We start from the raw sequence: 24,190 nt of genomic DNA on the forward strand, positions 1-24,190 counted from the left end.
CACCATGTTGGATACAAAGAGCTGAGGGAAGCCGAGGACCGGAGTGTGTCACTAGCATGGGAGCTAATGCAACGTTGCGCAGCAACCTATCAATCAGTCCACTGGGAAATACTGAGGCAAATGAGTAGAGAAGACTAAAGGCTGGGCTATTTCTGAAACGAATAGGCAAATTGGAATGCTAATGAAAGAAAGAGAACCATGTGAAAATGCTGAACGGTGGTGGAGCCCATAGCAATGCTAATCATCACTTATAAGGACCTGCTAAGCTGTCTTGTAGTTGTGGACCAGCACCCAGACATTAAAAGACAGACAGAGGACGGTGTGTATGACTCTTATTCTTGTGTGCTCACATCAATTGCTAACCTATTGGCAAGGAGACATTAGGGCATGTTACTGGATGTGGGTCATTGTGTCTGCGTTGTGTTATTGTCATACCAGTCGTGTGTAAAAAAAATGAAGTGTATCGACACTGCTTAGTGTGCAGGATATGTTTAAAGCTATTATTTGTGCAAAGATGTTATTTTCATTGGACTTTTCTGTGATTGGGTTACATTTTTTGCGTTAACATGCTGAGCAGATCTGGCTTGGGATTGTGTGTTTGGTGCTGGGCAGGATGTCAGAAGTTGTGGTGTTCCTGCACCTTCATGAGTGTGATTGGCACAGTAGACACACCCACCCGCAGACAGGCGGGCAGGCTGTCCACATGTTGCTGCTGCTGATACTTTACTTTCACCTGGGATTCATAGCACCTTGCTTGTCTCTAGGTTGTGTGTATGCGTGTTCTCTCTCATTTTCTTTGTCATGATCCTGTCAATGAAGATGATTGCGTGTTGTTCTGCTGTAACATTTCTTCTCTCTCTCTTTTCAGGTTACAGACGTTATTCGCTCGTTTTGATGAAGCCTTGAATTCAGGCAACATGGCTCTCAGCCCTAGTCACGGTCAGTGCCTTCTCTCATTTATTTTGCCACAGTTGCATTGTCCACTGAGAGCCACTAAGTTTAGTCATGTTGTCAAGATGTGTGTGCGCGTACGGTGTGTGATTGTGTGTGAGATTGTGTGGGGCTGTGGATCTCTGGGAGCCTCAGGCTCAACCAGTGTTGTTTGACCATGGGAAGTTATAGTGGTATTGAGGACACCCCACAGCATTGTTTCACTTTATTGTTGTCACCTTTCAGAATATAAAAGTTGGTACAATTGCCGTTTAGGGATTTACTGACACACCCATGAAACCCTTCAGTACCTTCTTGCATATGTTTGATTGTTTGTGTGAACATTGTTAACTGAATAATGATCAACATAGTGGTCTCTTTTGGTAGTTGGCAAGAGAAGCTGTTGGCTTCTATTGTGCTGTTTCTACCAACAAATGCATTATTTGATAGGGATGTAACAATCCGATATGCAGAATCAGTTTTCAGTGCCACAGCAATCCCTGGCCTAATGTTAACCTTGTACAAAAATAATTTCAATTGCAGTAGGTAAACAGATTTTAAATTTGGGAAGAAAGAGAGCACTGGTATCAGATTGGTATCCGAAGAGAAAAGGTTGAGTATGTGTTCTCTGTGTGGTCAGTTTGGTCTGTTGTTGGTGTCAAGCAGAGCCTGTCATTGCCTGTTAGTACCTTTTAGGCTGCCCTGTCATAGTCTCTATCTGTCTAACAACGACAGCAGCGATTGGTGTCAGGTCAGCTGTTGCAGTCTGTTTACTTGGAGAGAGAGTCACAGGGAGAGATGTGGAGAAGAGCTCAGGGTGTGTAGTTGCCATGATGCCATCTCTGGTGGCAGCAAAGGGATGGAGGGAGTGTTACTTATAACTCCCACCTCCCTAGGGTTTGGACCAAGCTTTTGTTCTTGTATCCATGATTATGTAGTTGTTATGATCAAATAATGTGATTTCTTTTTTCTTTTCTTTTTAAATCAGGGTTGCTGTCTTCTGTCATGTGCTTTGCTGGGCATGAAAGCACAGTTTGTTATCTAGATGGAATATTTTTTTGGACTATCACTTTTCATTTATAAAAAGACAGAAAAAAGAGGCAGAGAAAGACATTTGGAGTAAACATTGCAACAGTTCAGTAAGAAGTTTGAGAAGGAACTGGTGTTGATGGTCAAAAAAATATGTAGTGATGCTTGATACACACCCATCCTTCATTCCTGAGACACTAAAAACTCTACACCTTAAGGCAGCTACACACCGGGCCGATAATCGGCCATTGGACAGTCTGGCGAAGTCAGTGACTCGAGTCTGTTCGGTGTGTTCCCTGCCGTCATCCGTTGGAGGAGCTGTCGGCCTTTATTTTGGCCGACCTGACATGCTCAGTCGGAGACAGGGCAGTCGGGAATCACCCGGAAATGGCAAGCGGGTTGAGCGTGACTAAGCCTCTCAAAATGTGACGAAAATCTTTTAAACTGACCTTTGTCAATCTGAAATGAAGCCAGATTCAGGAACTGCATGGCCTATTTCTCGCTTAAAATGTTTTCAGAAACGCGTTTCGGTGAACTATTTTAGTACAATATGAGATCGTATTCTGAATGAGTCGCCATTAATGGCCGGTTGAAAAATCCAAAATCCAGAAGCAGCAGCCACACCCACGTGATGCGTTCAATCAGCTGCCGGTTTTCATTTTTTGGGCGACAATACAGATTAGCGCCGCCTGCTGTTATGGAGACGTATTTCGTCTCGTTGCTTTGGTGTGTTCCAAGGTTTTGACTAACTCGAGGAAACCGATCAGTCCAACTGCCTTTTCTGCCAACGGTCGGCCGTCTGGTTGGTCTGTAACGGCCTTTACCTGCAGCGTAGGACAACCCCTCCTGCTGGCCTGAAACAGCATAGAAAGCAGTTCAAAAACCACCTAACAATCAGATACTAATGGGGCAGATGCTCTCCAGGGTGAACTTTGGCTGCATTCCTGTTTGGCTTTGGCTGCCACCTCAAATGTACTTAAAGGAGAATTCCAGTCGATTTCAACACGTAGCTCTGTTTTTTGGAAATTTGGAGTGCTGTCAGTAGCAAGAAAAACTAAAACAATCGGTGCTGCCTACACCGTGTTATCCTCCTGCTAGCGTTAGCACCCAACAGGCTTAAACAGGGCAAGTTTTAAACGTGTTTTTAGCCTCTAAACATGCTCGAAATGTCATTACAAGTGCCTACCCATGTGCAATGATTCCTTCTGAGGGAACACAGCGAATTTGACTGGAATATTGGATTATATGAGTTTGACAATCGACTAGTGTGGACTTGACCGGAAAACAGGAAATAAACAGGTATGTGCACTGGCTGGATTAACATAACTTTTATGCCTTTCTGTCACATCTACTGCAGTCAGATTCACTGTGTTCACTCAGAAGGAATCATTGCACATGGGTAGGCACTTGTAATGACATTTCGAGCATGTTTAGAGGCTTAAAACACGTTTAAAACTTGTCCTGTTTAAGCCTGTTGGGTGTTAAGCCTGTTGTTTTCGTTTTTTTGCTACTGCCAGCACTCCAAATTTCCAAACAGAGCTACATGTTGAAATTGACCGGAATTCTCCTTTTAAGTTTCTTTTTTTTTGTAGTTCTCAGCTACTACAGCTTGTCATGCCACAGATGGTTGAGTCACACAACTGTAAATTGTTGGTGCATTATCATACCTGCCTAGGTGGGCTGCAATTAATCCTCAATTATTGATCAACTTGCACATTATTTACTTGAATAAACATTTGGTGAAAAATTCCCGTCACAGTTTTTTAAAGCCCAAAGTTTCCTCTTCACATTACTTGTTCAGACTGTCCAACAGTCCAAAACTAAACATATTCAATGTTAAATCTGATATGATTGGTCCGTAAATTGATCAGAAAAGTAATCTGCAACTACTACTGAATTAATCCTTTGTCATTTTGCAGATTCATTTTCTTTCAATCGACAAACGGTATCAGCTTTGAGTTTGTGCATGCTCCATAAAAATACTAAATGACTGTATTGACTCTCTTTCATATGCAAAGCAAATTTGAATATTTCTGTTGAATAAACAAATAATGTTAGTCTGTTAGTTTCCCCAACTTGTTCCTGCCTTCTGAGCTCATGTTTGGCACTCAACAAGTAACAATGACCAGCCCGAGGCTCACAGCCTGCTCTATTTTAGGCGAGAAAATCTACCAAAAAGGTTAGCGGAAGATGAGAAACTGAACGTGATGAGCATGAGCTAGTGTTTGTCTCTAAACACTCCCAAGAAGCGATCAAGAATTCAACCTCTGAGACGAGCACAGGACCCAAACTTTTGTTACTATTTGTTCTTTCTTGCCTTTGCTCCACATCTCTTTTAGGCCAGTTCTTGGCATTTGCGCTAGGAGTTCAAGGCAGCTGTTGCTCAGAGAACAGGAGAGAGTGGGGGAGGGAGGGAGGCAAAGAGGGAAAATGGGAGGAAGCTGACAGAGATCTCTCGCAGTAGGCGAGTCACTGCACTGTGCCTATCACTGCCTCTCCCTGATTCATCATGACAGAGACAGAGAGAGATTGAACAAACAAGAGAGGAAAGGAGATAGAGAAGAAAACAAAGGAGAGGCCCGAGAGAGATGAGTGAATACAGATCTACTATCCATAACACACTGTAACCATGGCAGTTGGAGATGATGGTAAGTGAGTGTGTGTTTAATCTCATCTGGCTGTGGATGCTGGCACTCAGACAAAGGCTTGTCAACATATGGTTTTAGATTAAAATCAGCTTAAATTTCAAAGCACTTTCACCCCAAGTGCCCTGGCTGAGATAAGGCTACATTTCCATGTGTGCGTGTGTGAGAGGGAAAACTGTGGTGTCCTAAAATGTCTCCCATCGTGGCATACTGCATTTGTGCGTCTCTCTGGATATACAGTACAATGTGCAAGAGCATATGTGTATCCTTGCGATTCATTGTTTTTTTTTTGTTTCATTTTTCAAAATAATATGAAAGAGAGATGGGACATATTTGGGAGAGATGGTTGCTGTTATCACTTGCAGCCTGAGGTCTGACTTAAACCCAGGATAACAGTTCCAGTTACATGAAAAAGGTACGCACTTTAGCTACCCAAGCAAACCGAATGCTTAGACTGAATATTCTGTTGGGAATCATGTACAATTTCTCTGTTTGGTTTAGAAATTAAAGAAAATATGTAGAGATGCACCAATTACAACTTTCTAGGCCGATTCCGATTTTCTTTGAGTTAGGCCAGCCGATACCGATTTTAGCCAATTCAGATTTCATTTTTTTTCTAACCACTTTACAGCACACACAAATATCTTTTTCTTTAATAGAAAATGTTACATTTTACATAGAACATTTTTTAAATGGATAATCGATCGATCGATTGTGTGGGAAATTCACACACATCTAAAGTGCAATGTTATGGAAGAACCATTTCCTTCTTTTCACATCCAATATCCAACTAAAATAATTTTATAAATTTAGCAAACTAAACTTCTGTATGTATGAAAACGGGGAAAACAGGTAATGGCAATAAAATAATTTATAAATAACAAATTAAAATAAATATAGCCTTAATGCAGTATAAAGATATTTCTCAAAACACACACACAGGCCTGTTTGAACGTCAACCGTAACGTTACCTGAAAACAGCGTGCAGGCCTAGTTCCTTTTTTAGCAAGTTTGCTTTATGTGTCATTGTGCATAAATATGAACAATGCCGTTGCTGTCAACAGGCGTATCTGCTAACGTTGGCTACCGGCGGGTACCTCGGAACAATCCAGCAAATAGATGGTACCCTAGAGTGCCGTTACCTGAAACAGATGATTTAACGTCACCGCTCATTTTACAGTTTAACAACAAAACTAAACTCTTTAAATATTACTACGTTTTTAATGTTGGTTTTGAGTGGTATGCATCTCCACTAACCTGGAAAGCGTAAACGGTAACGTTAATACAGCGTGTCGGAGGACTACAGCGTCTCTCTTTTGGTTTACAGCGTCTCAGGTCAGTGTGCCCAATGCTATTTTCTGATAAACTGTAGCTGTCATATTTCACGGGACCCGCGTGAGTGCGATTTTCATGTTCCAGTTTTTCAGCCTCAGAGGGGAGAGAGAGAGCGGTTGACTGTTCGAGCCGTGTATAATTACGACTGTATGACATTTCATAAACAGCTGATGGAGCGGCAGTGCCCCGCTGCTACATGCATACAGCGGAAACCCTGCATGTGCACGTGTGGTGTTGCTGTTGCGCGATGTAAATCATGCGGCGCCCGAGTGCATTTGACCGGCATAAAATCGGCATATGTCAGACTGACTGGCAAACTGATCGGCCAATTCCGGTCACCGGCTGGTCAATCGGTGCATCTCTAAAAATATGTTCTTCTGATTCTTGCTTTTCAGTGTCATATTTCAAGTGAACTGAAAAAAAGAATAATACAGGGACTTAACTGGGAAGTAGCCTCTTATTTTCGGCCTTTTTCTCTTCCACTTTAACTATTGTGTTGGCAGCCTTTCTGTTTCCTACTCCTCTCACTATGCAAGATTTTTTCGCAACAAGCCAGTGGACAGATGATTGATGATTGTTAATTATGAACAAATAATCATCGTTAAGATAACGTCCATTATGGCTCACTCTGCTTGTCTTGACTCCAGCCTTGAAAAGTGTTTCCTTCCACATTGGACCAACCATTCTACCCGTGTGTGACAGTAGAAAAAGACATTTGTTTAGATGGAGGTTAAATTTAGATGAAACATAATTAATATTAGTTGAGAAAATTGTGTGTCTCTTCTTTCTGGCTTTCCAAGAATTTCACATAAGGCCGCTTAATGTCATCTAGTATGGCAGTACAGTCATAAACAAATCAATTGTTCAAAAGTTTTGTACTTGCTGTCTAATAATAGTTACGTTTTATTTCCATGTCTCGCAGAAAATGTAGCCCATCCCAAATGGAATTACAAGACACTTCTATATATTAAACATCAAAAAATAACAAAAAGAACACATCATCAGGTAGCACATACACAAAACAAATAGAAAAATCATAACGTTGTGTGTGTGTATATATACTAAACCTAAAATAATATGCACCAAATAGCATAACAAGCTGCTAGAGTTCTTTTTTTCTTTTCTTTTTTTACATTGAACAAATCCTTTCTTTCAGGCTGACATGCTGTCCAGTTTCAACATTGCAAAACCAAAATTCAGCTGGATACTAGTAACTGAAAGTCCCCAGACAAGACAAGATAACTGACCTCCGACTAGCACTGTCCTCAACTAAAGACATTCCTAGTCGACTAACGGTCATGATTTTGTTTACTAATCGATTAGATGATTTAATCGACATATCTTTAAAACTGAGTTTCTCCACAAAAACTAATCGACTAAAGAAATCCCAGTCGATTAAGATCAAAACGACCGATAAGTCGACAAAGCGACTAAGAGAGGGCAGCCCTACCTGCGACACAAGCTAAGTTTCCATCCACTTGTCAATCGAATTATCTGAAATTCGGTAAAAAACAAACGCATGCGAATAAAGCTGGTGAAAGTGTGTTTCCATCCAACGGCTTTAAAGCGAATAAAAACCTGTGCGTAATGACGTTACATGCTGTTTTGCGGTCAAATTGGTATATCGAATTGATTTGAGACATTTTAAGGTGTTTCCATTCATTTTCGCACTGAATCGCACAACATTCAAGCAAACATTTGCGAACAAAGTTTTGCTAGGGGACTGTTCGTTATTTAATTAAGGGCCACCGGAGGAGTTTTGTGGCCTCTGACCTAAAAAGATTTGACCCTCCCCTCGTCAGTAATAATATTCCTATGACCCTCCAAAATGATTTGAAAAAGAGGCATGACCCTCCCCTTGCGTGCAAGTTTGCACTTAGCAAAGAAGCACAGATGCCATTTGATTTTTACAGCCATGACGTACAGGAGTTAACCAAAGCAGTTTTTAAATTACATTGTAACAATTTAACAATTCGCCCTTATGAAATCCAATCGTGGCACGGCTGTTTTGGAACGCAATAGACAGACGCTTAAATTCAACTAAAATGTAACGGTGAACAATCAGTGTTTCCTACAGTCTGTTGAGATGCCTCTCCAAACTCACCATAAAACGTTAAGAAAAAAGATCCGTATTTTGCCGTAATCCAATGACACGGAAAAAAAGTAATCCACAGCGATCAGTAGATCCACAAACAGAGTCACGGTGTATCCAGCAAGGCCTATACGAGCAAGTCACATTCACCAGCCAGCTCCAAACAGGTGAACGAGGCCTCTCCACTTGCCGTTTAAACAAGGTGGAATAAACGTATACAAGTCCGAATCTACACAAAACCCGCAATCAATTAGTAAACTGACATTATATACATGGCATTTAGGAAACCATTATTGCAACGTTGGCACGGCAAGATGTCCAGACATAGTGCAACAGTAACTTTCATTTTTTGCGTCCTGCTGCTCCCATCGTCAGCCAGGTAATATTTTTTTTTTTTTTACTAAAGCAGTATATGAAATCAGATGTATTATCTACCACCATTTAGTTGTTTTGTGTTATTTAAGATATTTATAAAATATCTGGTCGTAATTATTCCACTCATTTTTTAAACAATGCAATTACCCGTTTGAGCCACCAGGGGGCCCTCCTGGCCCCCCCCACCAGCAAACTCCGCGTATGCGGACAGACCCATCTGCTAGGGGGCCGAGACTGAGAGATACATGGATAAATATGCACCAAACAAGCCACTTTGAAATGTTGCTCTTTTCATGAATAAAAAAGTTGGGTGACCCTCCCCTCAACAAAAAAGACAGGACCCTCCCCTATTTTCCTCCGGTGGTCCATTCCATAAATACCGAACGGTCCCTAGACAAACTGGATCGTGCCATCTACCAACAAATGATCAATATATTGCACAAGTTGTAATAGTGCTTATGTGCCAGCTGATAGCGACATATCAAGCTATAATAAGAAAACAACAACGCTATCAACACATTGCTATGATGATGCAGATGCACGTAAATGCCTGACGACAACGGAGGCGGCCTGTGGTGTGGGAACGACAGCGTTATATTTTGCTCGTAAATTAAATTCAAAAAGTCTCTCGTCTCCTCGTTCATCCACTTCCATCTGTCTTTGCTGACACCCGCCATGTGTGCAAACTATGAACTAAAACTTCTTCTTCGTTTTGTGGCGGGTTGCAACCATAAAATGACCTAAAACTTATTCGCAATTCATTATTTATTCGGCAAATAACATTTCCATCAGCGTTTAGCACATAAGCCGTATATCGATCAACATAAAATCCGATGAGACCGAACGTATTTCCTTTGAGTCAATATTCATGAAATTCAATCAAATTTTACTGTTTCCATAAGGCATTTTTCATTTGATATCACTTCATTTGGATAAAAACGTGTGGATGGAAACATAACCACTGACTGAACATAATAAAACTGAACCAAAACAAAATATGTAATATTGATTAGTTACCCTATTAGAATTGATAACTAATTGAATCATTATTATTTGTGTATATCCTCTACTGTGTGTAAGGGTGTGTGTATGGAGGAATGAAGCTTGTTGTTTGTGTAAGAAAGTCATGCATGTCAGTGCCGCTGGCGCATTACTTAATGTTATTTGTTCCTGTCTGAAAATGTTCTTGTGCAAATACAAAAACGCACACACACACACACACACCCCTACACCTACCTTCACATATACAAGCCCAGAGATATTTGGTGCCTTGCAAACTTACCATCAGTAGCCGCTTTCATTGCTTGCATAGCTCAGTGTTGACAGGGACTGACAGACAATCACACTTACTCTTTCTCTCTCTCTCTCTCTGACTGCTTCAGCAGCTCATTCTGCTTCAGTGCATCTCCGGCTCTGCAAAGGAAACCATGACCCCGTTTCCAGGCTAGGCTGGTTGCCATGGCAAAACTTTCCTCTGAATATTATGGTTTATCCTTCTTCCTGACTTGAAATTGGGACTCAAAGAGGCTCATTTTCTCTGAGCTCGGTTGGAAATAGGAGCAGTTTGTCTCCTCTTAGAAAATCTGGGCCTGAAATTCAAGTGTGTCGCTCACTCTCTTCTCTCCCCTTTTTCTCTGTCATTTCTCCGTCCCAGAAACAACTGGGTGGCTGAAAGTGCAGTTAGAAAGAGTGCAAATATATAAAAGACTAAGATAACAGTAGAGCAAAATGTGAACAACTTCATGCTTCTCATTGTTTTGATTTTTCAAATTGTAGCCCTTGAGGCAGTCAACATTTCTCTACTAATAATCACTATACTCTCAGATGTCTCAATACTCAAACCGGCTAAACTGACTGGACATTTCTTCACTTTCTGTTACTGAGGTTAAGGAAATTTAGCATAGAATGATGATACAGTTTATACCAACAGCACTGCTGTGTGAGCTTTTGGTATGGCTGTTTTTATTTGAAGTGGTGGTACTTTACCTTGATTTCAATGTAGCCAGTGACTCATGAGTACTTAAGTAAATATAGTTATCCCAATACATCTCCAAAGGGTCATAAACATTCAGCCTTAAATACAATCTTAATCTCATGTTTGAGTTGTTACTGTTGAGTTAGGGGAGATTTGAGGTGTATTCTGTGTAATTCTTGGGACACACTAACCCTCTACCTCTCATTCTTTTTTTCTGTCTATAATGCAGTGGGATGCTGTGTCGCTCTGTGTTTTGAGGATTTTGTCATGTTTGAACCATAGAAATAATTTGTTTAGGACGGAGCCGTTGCTGCCACCATGTGGTCACAACTGAAAATGTGCTTATGTTCACAGATCTGTGATTTAATCACTACATGACTTTCGCAAGACTGATCAGATCTATATGTCTTTTTCTTTTCTTTCCCTTTCTCTTTAGTCAGGGACAGAGAAACGGAACAACAATGCATGCGTTTTACTTCATTTCCCCCGATCTCTCCCTGCATGTAGATTTGTTTGTTTTGGCAGGGAAGAACTTTGGGATTATGGGGGACACACTGGGGCATTGGTGCAGATGTTTTAACAATGTCTTTAATTTGACCATTGATCATTTCTGGAATACTATCAGATCTGTATATTCAAGACTCGTTTCACTCCTCTTTTTTGTCTCTTCTTCTGAAATGGAGAGAGGACGGGAACCTCAGCCTGGGGTTTCCATGGCAACACTGGCTGGTACATGGTGTAGCCAATATCTCTCATTGTGTTTGTGTATGGCTGTGTCTGTTTCTGTGTGTGTGCGTGTATATATACTTGTTTGCATTTTGTGCCCTGTTATTTTGCAATGTGGTGTATTTTTGGAGACTAATGCTGCTGGAGGAGCCTTTCCTTCCGTCAAACCAGAATCCTAATTTAATAAACCAGCATGAAGTCAGTGAATAAACAGCAACTGTTGATTACACTAAATTAGATATGTGCAAGTGGGCTTACTAAACATCTTTTGTTCCCTGTTTGCTGCTATACTTATTTAAGAAGCTGGTCTGCACAGGTCGCCATGGCAACAGCATGTGTGCAGTCTGCTCTCTACAAGGGATTCTCTCTTGGTCGCTCCCCTCTCTCTCTTTCTCTCTGGTGTCTTTGCTCTGCCCTTCACCTAGAGACATTTACTCCCATGAGGTCTGACTAGACAAAAGCAGGCGATGCAAATCCTGCTCACAGTGATGTTAATTGATGCTAAGACCCTCGATGCATGACCGAGTATTGCTATGGGTTTTTGTTAGAAAGCAATTTTAATTCACTAATCTGGTATGATACTGTGAATTTAGTCATTAGTTTTTTCATACTCAAATTTAACTGTAAACATGTTTTTTTCTTCTGCATACATTTTACGTATGTAAGAAGAACCTGCCTGAATCTCGCCTGGTGAACTTCTGTCAGGGCTGTACTACAGCCATCTTCACTTCTGGCTTGTTTTATATGTCGTCAAAACGAAAATGCCTATCGCATATATTTATCTGTATCGTTTTTATCGCAATGTCGAAAAAAAAACAGCAGCTGAACTGCTTTACGGCAATATTTACATCATTTGGACGACACTTTAAGTTCTGATCCTTGCATCTTGTCTTCATTTTGCACTAGAGTTCTTAATAAAATGAGAAAATACTCACTACTTCTTATCTGTCAAGTATTTAATTCACAGTATAGAGTATACAAAAAGAAATAGGCTTTACCATGTGGTTATCTTATATAGACTATTTATTGAATTACCAGAACACACACATAGCTATTGCCCAGCCCTATTGTAAAGGATTTATATGTAGTATATTTGTATATAGTAGATTTTTATTAAAAGGGCAACAATTTCTCCACTGCTCAACTGATGTGGATGCAAGGGTTAGTGCGAAAGTTGGCACTTGACCCATCATAGTCATTTCATTCGCGTCATTCGAATTTCAATTTCAAACAGTCTTCAAAAACAACCAAAAACACTGCTCTGTGTGTGTAGGCCTCAGATGGAGGGGTGTGATTCACCCTCCACACACAACCTCCTTTGATCATTGCGCCATCATCCTTTGTTCTTTTGTGTATGTGAAGAGGGCGAATGCAAGAGAGAGAGAAAATTGTCAATGGTAATGAGTTTAGGTTAGCTGGTCTGGCAGGGACATGGAGAAGCCCTGTTAATATTCCTGGGGTGTGTGTGTCACTCCTTTTCTCTCCCATCACACACATTCCTAGCCCTGCCTCCGCACTGGCTGCAACACTATGATGTCACCTCTTGTCTGATTGGCTCTGAGGCTGCTGAGGGAAGGAGGAGAGATGCTAGGATAGAGAGAGGAAGGGATATAGAGAGTGAAAGAAAATGCCGGCACTTGTATGGGTGGAGGGGTTTTTGGACAGCGGTGTGAGGTGTGTGTGTATGTGTGTGTGTGCAGCTCTAGTCCCACTATAAAGTGTGTGTATGTGTCTTGTGGTACGACTTGGAGAAGAGGGGGGACCCCAATACCACGCCCTCCCAGAAGCATGAGGCGACTTATCTGCGACCGAATCTGTGACTGTGAGTGCATTGATGGGCGTGTGTGTGTTTCTATACACATCTCCTTAACACAATAGGTTCTGCAATCACTGTTAACATGTGGCTTGTATGTACACACATTCCTATCAATTGATTTTGCATGTTGACTGCGAGTGTTGGTAAGTTTGATGTATGATTCAAGGTGTAGGGTGGTGGCTTTGGCGCATTTCATGAACGGCTGGATGTCAGAGCGACTGGAGCGCAACTGCATTCCTATGCCAACAGTTGCATCTCCACAGTCGACTTGTGTGTGTGATATTGTCTTCCTCGAGTGTTTTGCTGGTAGATGCTCGTTCAAAATGCTGCACTGTTGTGCACAAGCATGTCTCAAGTTTCAATGCTAGCTTTCCAGCTAGCTTAATTTCTGCTAGCATGCAGATTGGGTCTTTGGTCTGCAGAGAGTTTTGCCAGTCACTGGTTGGCATCTTGATCATTGGCTGTGTTTTTGGGCTCTTAGAAGTGACCGTGTATGTGTGTGTGGGTTTGCCTTTTTCTTCTAACCAATGTGTTTTTAATTAGTATTGATTTAGTGATTCCTGACCAAGCTCTTTGTAGACAACCATCTCCTCCGTTCTTTTCTTCTCGTCTTTATTATGTTGAGCTTGTTATGCTCAACATAAAATGGGCAAATAAAGTCCAAGGTACAGACCCCACATGTGACAGATGTAAACAAGGCCTTATTACATATGTTTTGGACAAGACTACATCATTTCTGGCAGTCAATTTTAAGGAGCCAACTTATCCACCCCCTCTCACTGCTCTGTTTGGTGTTATATCACAGGATATGCTAAGTAATAATAAGTGTAACATGCTGGCCTTTTGCACTTTGTTGGCCAGGCGACTCATTCTCTTCAGATGGAAAGACCCTTTTCCCCCTTCGTATTCTCTGGATTAAAAAAAGTTATGCAATTTCTTAAACTTGATAAGATACTCTCTCCAAGGGTCTGTTTTGAAGTTTCATGCTATTTGGCAGCCTTTCTTGAATATTGTAGAAAAAAATGGAAGCAAAGAATCTAACCCTATACATAATACATTGTAACTTCCTATGTTATTGTTGATTTCTCATTTCATTTATTTATTCCATTCTTCTTGTGACCATCTTTAATTTAGAGGTGTGGGTCGGGTAGGTGGATGGGTAGATGTTCGGGATTAGTTTCTTGTATACACTAAAAATCTTTAAAAACACACCTTGATTTAAAAAAGGTGCTGTGACATTTTTCAGAAGGACCTGAGGTTTTGAATAATTCATCTTTTTGTATTTAACTTTAGAAATCAGATTCCAACATAGTAATTGTGAGAGTAGATCTCGATCTTTTTGTCAAATGATTACTCTTATTAATAGAATTTTTTTTTTTTTAACTTTTTTTTTTAGTTTAAACCGCACTTTTCCTTGCCTACAGTGTGGATGGTAACAGTCTTCTCTCTGTCCTCTCCTTCCAGATCGTAGTTTTGAAGATGACGATGGTGTGGATGGGATTCGTTCTTCCTCAGCCCAGGCTGCCTTCAAGGTGCCAAAAGTTCCCAAGAAGTCTGCAGAGTCCTCTGCTTCACGCAGGCCCAGCGCTACCGGTGGCAAACTTGGTATAAACTTACTGTACATTTAAACACACAATGAATGCAGACACACAGCTGAGTTCATCTGTTTCCTCCAAGTTTGGAAAAAAGGCATTTCTATATTGAGAAAGTGGAGTTTATATTATTCATTCATGGCTGGTAGACTTGGGCTCCTCTACACTAGTGGCAAATGAAAATGATCAAAATCATTGCAATTGGCAAGCCTTGCTTTTATCTATGTTTAAGCATAAATACATCCCACTGCCTGACAAAGAGTTCAAGGCCATAAAGCATCATTAAGAATTTACCAGTATCCTCCTCTTGTGAGCAAATGGCAGAAAATGTTTTCTTTTGTACAGACAGGAATTTGAATGACTGGTAGCGATCTTCCAGGCTGTCGAAATACAAAGCTGGACCACCACAACAGGAATTAATATTGGTTCAGAGACAATTCAGTGTAGGTCACATTTTTCCAGGATGTGGGTGCGGCCTTCTGTATTAAGGTTCTCTGACAGTACATTACTGGTGGTCACAGAATAGGGACACACTATTGGGGCTGTTGGAAGAAGCGAAAGGACTTGAGTAGGAAGACGTTGCAGTCCACAGTGACACACTCCCTCTGTGTCTCCTCAGAAATCTGTGGTAGACTCAGGCCTGCAGAAAGCGTTATTATCATCCTTCTCGTTGAGAAAGCCTCCTCTCTGTCGAGTCATCCTCTTGCTGTAGATGGCTGGACTGTTATGTTTGCTTCATCTTTGCATGTATTGATTTTTCCCATCTCTCTATTGGAGGAAAGCTATGTTCACACGACCATGCAGTCAATTTCCTGCTGCCTGCTGATGTATCTGTGTAAGCAAATATCACACATACATGCACACAATACATTGGTAGGTGTAAGTGTTTCACAAGCAAGCTCAGAGTCCTGGTATGTTGTTCCGTTGACTGGAAATGCAAGACTGTGATCCTTTGTCACTTGGATCATTAGTCTTATTGATATTGGAGCGGCTGTTAGAGGCTGAAGTCAAGGGCATGCTGGGTATTTTTCACAATACTACAGCTCTTAAACCTTGATCTTGTTAATAAAAGAAATACCCGACTTGACCTTTGCCACAGCATAGTGCTATTTCAGTCACTTGACCTGTCTTTTTGTTTTTCATTTCATTTGTTGGGAATTAGTTTGTCTGGCTTTTACTCTGCTATGTCAGGCTAGTTTCCATGAAGGTGGCGATGGGAGGCCTGTTCGTCCGTATTTGCATTTAAGTACGCCCACACACTGTCAACACCTGGCAGCAAGACTCGTACAGATGATAGACATTTCCATTTTGCCAATAACTGGCAGAATAAAAACGCTAGATCTTGAAAAAAATCTAAAGCCATATCCAAAAGGATGAAGTACCAGGGCAAGACTTCTCTCAAAGGACAAGGTGGTTGCTTTCTGTCAGCAGTATTTAATCACAGCAGTCCACATTGTTTTCACACTGCTGGTTAATGTTCATTTCTTCTCATTATGATCGCACAAATCTGTTTATACAGGTAGCAAAATACTTTAGTTACAATCTTACGTTAAATACATTTTATTCTGTGGCCGGTTAGCTCAGTTGGTAGAGCAGGCACACATATTTAGAGGTTTCTTCCTCGACGCAGAAGGTCGAGGGTTTGAGTCTGACCTGTGACTATTTCATGCATGTCTTCCCCCCTCTATCTCCCTCCTTTCATAGCTGTCCTAGCCATTAAAGGTGGAAATGCCCCCAAAAATTATATACATATATACACACCAAAAAAATGCTTCTCATATCAAAGTGAGTTCTCACAATTGTGAACTATCAACATAATTATGATTATTTTTGCAGCCATAACTGCTCACCCTGATAACATGCCATAACCATTTCCAATTAATAAAGCTGGCAATAAAAATAATTGAAAATGGTGATGGAGTTTCATGCCCAGGCTGCTACCATGTTACTCCCTGATAACAGAGGATAGTGCCACATCAACGTTTACCAGCTCTCTAAGGGCCATATACATGTACATATCCTCTCTGCTTCCCTAGTAAGGAGTTGTAGGATATGTGGTCCACAGAGCTTCCAGCTCCCAGAGCAATATGATTGACATGCCCATTACTGCCAGGAAGTCCATAAAAACACAGGCTGATCCTACTGACTTAAGTGTGTGGGGGTGTATGAGGGTGTAATTGGAAGTGTGCTTGTGTTTTTGTGAGTTAAACCAGAATCACAAAACCAACCAGCACAGAAATCCTTAAATGCTGAAGGCTGACAAGCTATCGATTAAATCCACACACACACATTAAATGACTCTGCTCTGATTTTCTAGTATCCAAGGAAGGTGCTGGGGGACTTGATGAAGAGGATTTCATTAAAGCCTTCACAGATGTCCCTTCTGTCCAGGTACACTACACACAGTAGCATAAATGCACATTCATCCTATTTAATAAACAAACTACACGGGCTGTCAAGGTTAGACTGTCTGAGACTTTTATCTGTCCTTCACATATTTGCCATGCTCCCTTCCCTCCTGTTTTTCTTCACTGTGTCTCTATGCAGATTTACTCGGCGAGGGATCTTGAAGACAACCTGAATAAGATCCGTGAGGTCTGCTCCGATGACAAACATGATTGGGACCAGAGAGCCAGCGCTGTCAGTATTTTCACCTTCAGTGCATTTCCTTTTTTCGGTTATATAAATGAAATTACCTTCTTTGACACTGCTTTGTTTTATCATTGTTGGTGTCTTTTAATGTTTTTTTTTGTTGTTGTTTTTTTTTGTTTTTTTTTACAGATGAAGAAGATTCGCTCGCTGTTGGTTGCGGGCGCAACCAGCTACGACTGTTTCTACCAGCACCTGCGGCTACTGGATGGAGCCTTCAAACTGTCAGCTAAAGACCTGCGCTCACAAGTTGTCCGAGAGGCCTGCATCACTGTGGCGTGGGTGTTGATTATAGATACTGCTGTGACTGCATGATGTGCAGTGAGGGGAAACCTGGGCTGTGTCCAAAATCATTCACTGCTCCCTCAATAAACAGAGACACAGTAATTGGATTTATAAGTAACAGTTACTTCTTGCACGTATTGATCATTGTCATTTTGTGTCATCGCTGACAGGTGTAGAGTTGCACATTGGTAATTTTGTCGGTCAAATGAAACTCATTGCATTGCGGGTAAGTTAGCAAAAAGAAGTGCTCATGGCATTGACACTCCTTTTTTGGTTCCACTGGTGTCATTTTTGAGGGCACTATAAAGTTAATAAAAGTGTGAATTTTGGACACAGTCCTGATTAATGAGATTTGCACTCAACCTTTGTTGTGATGTTTACCACAGTTTTGATTGTGCTCTGTGTTCATAACATACGCTTGTTGTGTATTTGTCTGTGTAATCTTATAGCCACCTTTCATCAGTGCTGGGGAATAAATTTGATCATGGAGCGGAAGCCATCATTCCCGTCCTTTTCAACCTCATCCCCAACTGTGCAAAAGTCATGGCCACCTCTGGTGTGTTGGCTATCCGCACCATCATACGGGTGAGTTTTGCAAACACACTTATAACTTTTAAAATTCTCGTCGATGTTCTTTGTGGTCAGTGTTACTGCTGTAGTCTGATTATTAGATTTTTTTTTTTTTTTCCCCTTTCACATCTTTCACGCTCTGCTTCCTCTCCTCTCTGCAGCATACCCACGTCCCCAGGCTCATCCCCCTGATAACCAGTAACTGCACATCCAAGTCTGTGTCTGTTAGAAGGTGAGATTAGCAAAGGCACTGATGTTGACACTACAGTGATAAAAAGCCTAGTTTGGTGATGAACAGGTCTCAAATAATAACAGCTGTAAGATTATAAAAAGCTTACGATGATTCTGTTAAGTAATGTGTTTTGTGATAATGACAATGATAAAAATGTGTCCTCTCCAGGCGCGGTTATGAATTCCTAGACCTTCTACTACAGGAATGGCAAACCCACTCTCTAGAGAGGTGAGGATTGATTCCAATAAGGTTCAAAATAAGTTTTAAACCTGCTTTTCTACTTGTTCACACTTAGTGCACCTTTTGTACCTATGTATCTCTCCCTTGCAGGCACATGGCAGTTCTGGTTGAGAGCATCAAGAAGGGAATTCGAGATGCAGACTCGGAGGCCAGAGTGGAGGCCCGCAAGTAAGACACACACAGGCATTTCTGAAAATGTTATTATATGAATTGTATTATATGAAAGACAGGTCGTGTTAAATAGCACCCATTTTTTCTGTCTTAATCCCTTTATTCCTCTCTTTTGCCTCTTCCATCATCATTTTTCTACCTCCCTCCTCTACCTCACCCATGTTTTTCTCTCCTTTTAACTTTTTCATTTGTCTCTCTTCATCTCTCTTTCTCTGTCCATCTCCGTCTCTGTTTCCTTCTTCCCTGCTGCGTCTTCCAGGGCTTACTGGGGTCTGAGGAACCACTTCCCAGGGGAGACCGACGCTCTCTACAACTCCTTGGAGCCATCGTACCAGAGGACCCTTCAGTCCTGCCTGAGGAGCTCTGGCAGCGTGGCCTCACTTCCCCAGAGTGACCGCTCCTCGTCCTCCTCTCAAGAGAGCCTCAAGTAATCAACGCTCAGCTATGCTCCTTCATAGTTCTATAGACCTCTAGGTTTACTTTAAGACTACCTTTGAGTCTTAAAAAATTAGATCGATGCTAGAGGAAAAATGAATATAATTAGATAACTAGATTATTGGTTAGAAGAATGAACCCTATGTGGAACAAATGTGAAAATGCTGGCTTCAGGGACACAGAGGACAACATAAACAACTGACCTCTGTTTGAGTCACCATAAATAAACCAAAATATTGTCTAACTGACACACAGATAGATTTTTTTTTTTTTTATGTCAAACAAATCATTGTTTGTTGAATTAGTGCACATTCTCTGAATAACCCAGTTTCATGTTGTACTCTTTCTGCCCTAATTTACGCTCTAGTGTGTATTTGTTAACATTTGAAGTAGTCCACTCTACTTCATTGAAACAGTATTTAGCTTATATTTTGACAATGAGAAGAAGAAAAAAAATGTTCATCACCCAGCATTACATTAGCAATGTGATTTAGTTTTGTTGTGGACTGACCTACTTTGCTCCCTCCTCTGGCAGTCGGCCTCTGACTTCTAAATGGTCTGCAGCTCCAGGGCGAGGTGAGTCAAATCCACTCCGACACACACAGTGGCAGATACACATGCAGGCTCTCTCAAACAAATAATCTCAGGCTCACTCACTCCTGTGAAAGCACACATACACTATGACAAACATCAGCTCTTACAGAACCATTTCCCATCATTCTCATTTACATCTGCCTGTGTCCGTACAGTCACATCCTCTTATGTTGTTTTTATGTTATCACACACGTACGCACACATATGTGTATGTGTCTGGCTGTTTGTGTATTTCTGTACGGTATCAGTATTTGGGTTGTGTGGTGCCTGCATGTGTTTGTGATGTGTATATATATATCCCCCCCCTCATCACCTCCCATCCCTTCTCCAACACTCCTCCTCCTCCTGTCCTGTCAGTCCCTGCGGGGTCAAAGGGTGGGTTGTCGTCGGCTTCCTTGCAGCGCTCCCGTAGTGATGTGGATGTAAACGCAGCAGCAGTTGCTAAGTACCGGCACGTCGGACAGACCAGGGCAACAGGGCGTCTGCCCCCTGGCTCCTACTCCTCACTGGGTAAGGGCCCTGTCAGTCAAGTTAGATGACTAATCAGACAGTGCAGACATTAGTCGGCATGTAATCAGCAGGATGTCAGGCAGAGATGACCACATCTGAGGAGTCCTCTCAGATCAGCTCAGAAGTAGTAGTAGTTCTAAAGCTTCTGACAGGTTGAAGTAAGAAGTAAAGGTCATCCTCTATAAAGGCTTGCCACATCTACAAAACAATGAATAAGGATGGACTTATACACACACACACTTCAGTGCTTGGACTGGCCTTTCTCCTCTCCGCTCCTGTACTCTCCTCTACTGATGCCTCCTCATTGCCTGTTAATGTATCCTGTATATGTTTTGGTATGGATATTTTCTGTGTGCATGTTCTGTAGATGAATATCGTCCTCTGTGTTTGTTTCTCGCTGTTTCAATGTTGACCACTGTATCTGCATGGTTCTCTGTTAAACAGATGTTCTGTAACTAATACAGACTGTGCTCCTCTCTTCTCTTGTCTCTCTTCTCTCATTCTGTATTCTTTTTCATCATTTTGTGTTTCTTGGTTACTGACACTTTCGTTTAAATTTTCCTGCCCCTTTCTTGGGCTTTTCCTTTTGTGTCTCTTACTTTTAATAATCATTTGAATCAATCCTTTCCATTTTGTTTTCCTTTGTTTGTTCCCTTTTCTTTCTTCCCACCTTCTCTCTCTTTCTCTCTCTCTCTCACTCTCTCTGCCACTAAAGATGATGCCTCTGATAAAACGGATGGTAAGATCATCTCACTCTGCTTCACCAGCGACAACCTACTCATGCTTTTATCTTTTTTTCTCCTCTTTTCCCTTTCCTCACTTCATTCCAGTCCACCAGTCCATATCAGCTCCTTTTTGTTGCAGTGTGTGGCCACAGCGCCCCCTGCTGTCAGATTGCAATCAACCCTCATTTACATCACCATCCTACTCATCATATCATGAATCATCTTATTTTTAATACAGAAACGGTCTAACTAATCAACCCCTGCATTAAACTGTATCATTCAGGTATTGAGGCTTTATTAGGATACTCTTAGGGTGTGTTGTTGTAGTGCTATTATACTCATATAAGTTTAGATTTAACTTTATTATTATTGCACAGAGCAGAGAGAACAGGTACTGACACAACAAAGTGCAGTTTAGCATCTAACCAGAAGTGCAAAACAACAGTAAAGTGCAGAGTAATGTACAGAGTATATACATAATGAACAGTACTATATAGAATAAATAGAGAATGTAGAATAAACAGTAGGGGAAAATGCTAGATATTTACATTTTGAAACGTGCAGGTGAAATGTAATATTTACAACCTGCTCCTTCTTTCTGTCTGTAGGGACCAGGTCAGACAATGGTAAGATCGTGGTTAGTTGGATGTGTGTGTGGGAATGTTTTAGGGATGTTCTAGTTGGGAAAGTTGACAAATTTCAAGTAATTACAAGTAATCACCAGTAATCAATATATTGAAATTATTTTATTGTGGTACCCTCAATTTAAAACAGTACAAATGTAAAATAAAAATTAAATATCTCTAAATCTTGAAATTTGACATTACAGATCTAACATTAATAATGCCTTTGAACAAGTATTTTAATATAATTAATAAAGAATTACTTTACAAAAAATGCAGCTGTAAGTGGATTGGATGATGCACTGCAGAGGCTAAAGTGAATGATATGAATGAACTGTGGGTTGAAGTAATATTTTTGCCTGGATTCAAAAGACTAATTGGCAAATACGTATTAGTCTGGAACCTCTCCGTTCATTTTCAATTTCCAAGGAGCGTTATGTTAAGTTCGGTCATGTCATGGATGGCGTTCGGTCATTGTCTTAAACCCTGCCCCGTGTGAGCTAAACGGTTGTGATTGGCCCATCAAGGTTCTGGCCGCCTGGAAATCTGCCTGAACGGGAAGGGGGCCAGACATATCTACCAGAGTAAATGAAACATGAGCTTACAGATTCTTTTGGTTTCCAGGCTAGTTATATCCCACAGTGACTCACAAAATGTTGCAAGATGTTGGATGATATTTTCATCAAATCAATCAATACTTAAAGATACATAATTAGCTGGGTATTGACAAGTTACAAATTGTATGTACGCCCTTTACTGACACTGGTTCCTAATCCACTGAAGCATCCCTGGTGTTTGTATCTGTGTGGCTGAATCTGAGTGTTTAGTTTAGGATCTGATTTTCATTCAGCGGCTTCCAGCATTAGTGGCTTTTCGTCAGCTGTAGTGCCTTTTAGGTTCTGGGCTGCATTCAACAGTTTGTAACGAGATGTAGGAGCATAGAAAGTAGGAGTGTAGAAAGTACAGCAGTGTTTGGTGTTTCTGTATTTTTACCGTATTTTTCCCTCCGCTTACATACAGGCCGTGTACGTACCAAGCAGCCGTTATCCACTGCCAGCAGCATGTCTAGCCAGGTGGACTCACGAGGACGCAGCCGCACCAAGATGGTCTCCCAGTCACAACGTATGTACCCCCTTCCACCGACACACAGCATGACTTAAATCAGCTGTGATTGGAACATTCTGGGTATCAAGTCCACTTACCACATAACATAAACAAGTAAACAGCAACAGAAACGGGGTGTGTGAGCTTCTTGGAGTGAGTGTTTCTCAGGCTCTTTGGTTTCATTACTTGTTGCCTTCACGGTGACGATAAGCTCTATGTAAATGTTTTTGTGCCTTTAGGTTCCGACGAATCCGATTGCACACCAGGTATTCTGTTTGTGTGTCAGAGTCAGAGTGTGTCTATCTGTGTACCACAGTGGGAATGGTGGCCCACCTGCTATTGCTCTCATTCTGATCAAGGTGTTTTGTGTGAAGAGGAGTGTGTATGTGGGTTTTTATGTGTGTGTGTGTGTGTGTGTGTGTGTGTTTTACTATGCATGCTGTGTCTCATCACTGAGGATTGCGTGGTGGACAGTTTCCGGTGCTCTAGCCTATAGCTCTGGCTGTCATTTAAGTTATTAAAAATACTTCGACAGACACGAAGGAACACAAGCCACTGAGCTAGTTGCTATTGCAACTCATAAAGCAGATGTGTGTGTACTTGCTTTCTTAGAATAATTGCTGCTTAACGCATGATGGCTTTGGTGCTGGTTTGAAAACCAGTTTAAAGGTGGACAGTGATTGGACCACAGTCCACTGCACCAATCAGATCTGGACATTTAAAGACCAAATGGAAGTTCCCTGATCAAGAGTTCAAAGCCCAAATCTCCAAACAACATTCTAACAGAAACCGAGGAAATGGCAGCTGAACGGAGTCTCACAAAGATTTTTACGTATATGTGTGCGTGTGATCGAGTGTATGGATATTTTTGAGCATATTTACTTTTGAGGCATTTTCTTTTCCTCATTGTGAACAGGCTTGTGCTTGATACATATGCCAGCTGTCCCAACATGCACTGCTTTTCCCAGGCTATCATCTGCTGCTGGTTCAGTGTGTCTTTGTTTTAGCAACACATCTTCAATACCTAGTTTCTATTTAATAATAAATTGATTTGTTTATTTATGGAACACCAGGATGCGCTCCCATCGTACTCTGTGTTCTAACTCCCATGATACTTCTTTTGCGCTAACACCCAAAATTCATCTGGTTTAATCTGCTGTTCCTTCCCCCTCGCCTCTGCTTTCCCCCTCCTCCCAACCAATGGGCTTAATGGCTCAGGATCTCAGTCTGCTACCCCTGTTGGTGGTAAGATTACAACGCTACTTTTTTCCGCTGTCTTTGTCTTTACTGCCTTTCCTCTGTTGCCCTGACTTCCCCATACTTCAGATGCACCCAAAAAGGTCACTTGAAACTCCTCCCACTCTGGCATGCTGGGATTTGTAGTCACAGACTGTTAACATGGCTTTTATGTGATCATGCTAAACACACTGCTTTGGGAGCCTCATGTTTCTGCACTCTTATGTGTGCCTGGATGTAGTCTTAAGATTGAGAAGAGGAAGGAAGGGAGAGTTGATTGGCAAATATAACAAAAAATGTC

The 24,190-nt window shown here is 41.3% G+C and overlaps 1 protein-coding gene across 11 annotated transcripts in view; it reads left to right on the top strand.

Annotated features, from left to right (window-relative positions):
• Window positions 1-24,190, top strand: part of clasp2 (cytoplasmic linker associated protein 2) — a 64,077-nt gene that overhangs the window by 20,402 nt on the left and 19,485 nt on the right. For 9 of the 11 annotated variants that reach the window (XM_078268510.1, XM_078268512.1, XM_078268511.1 and 6 more), the window contains exons 7-19: window positions 869-939; window positions 14,388-14,528; window positions 16,833-16,906; window positions 17,063-17,155; window positions 17,297-17,442; window positions 17,899-18,034; window positions 18,181-18,251; window positions 18,420-18,479; window positions 18,582-18,659; window positions 18,922-19,089; window positions 19,633-19,673; window positions 20,049-20,201; window positions 22,570-22,671. In XM_078268510.1, the coding sequence (XP_078124636.1) occupies window positions 869-939; window positions 14,388-14,528; window positions 16,833-16,906; window positions 17,063-17,155; window positions 17,297-17,442; window positions 17,899-18,034; window positions 18,181-18,251; window positions 18,420-18,479; window positions 18,582-18,659; window positions 18,922-19,089; window positions 19,633-19,673; window positions 20,049-20,201; window positions 22,570-22,671 (1,334 nt within the window). Of the gene's footprint in view, window positions 1-20; window positions 320-868; window positions 940-14,387; window positions 14,529-16,832; window positions 16,907-17,062; window positions 17,156-17,296; window positions 17,443-17,898; window positions 18,035-18,180; window positions 18,252-18,419; window positions 18,480-18,581; window positions 18,660-18,921; window positions 19,090-19,632; window positions 19,674-20,048; window positions 20,202-22,569; window positions 22,672-24,190 lie in introns of those variants that run through there. The other 2 variants (XM_078268521.1, XM_078268520.1) reach the window with 2 other exon arrangements.

Source organism: Sander vitreus, chromosome 14 (genome assembly GCF_031162955.1).
Source record: "Sander vitreus isolate 19-12246 chromosome 14, sanVit1, whole genome shotgun sequence".
NCBI lineage: Eukaryota > Metazoa > Chordata > Actinopteri > Perciformes > Percidae > Sander > Sander vitreus.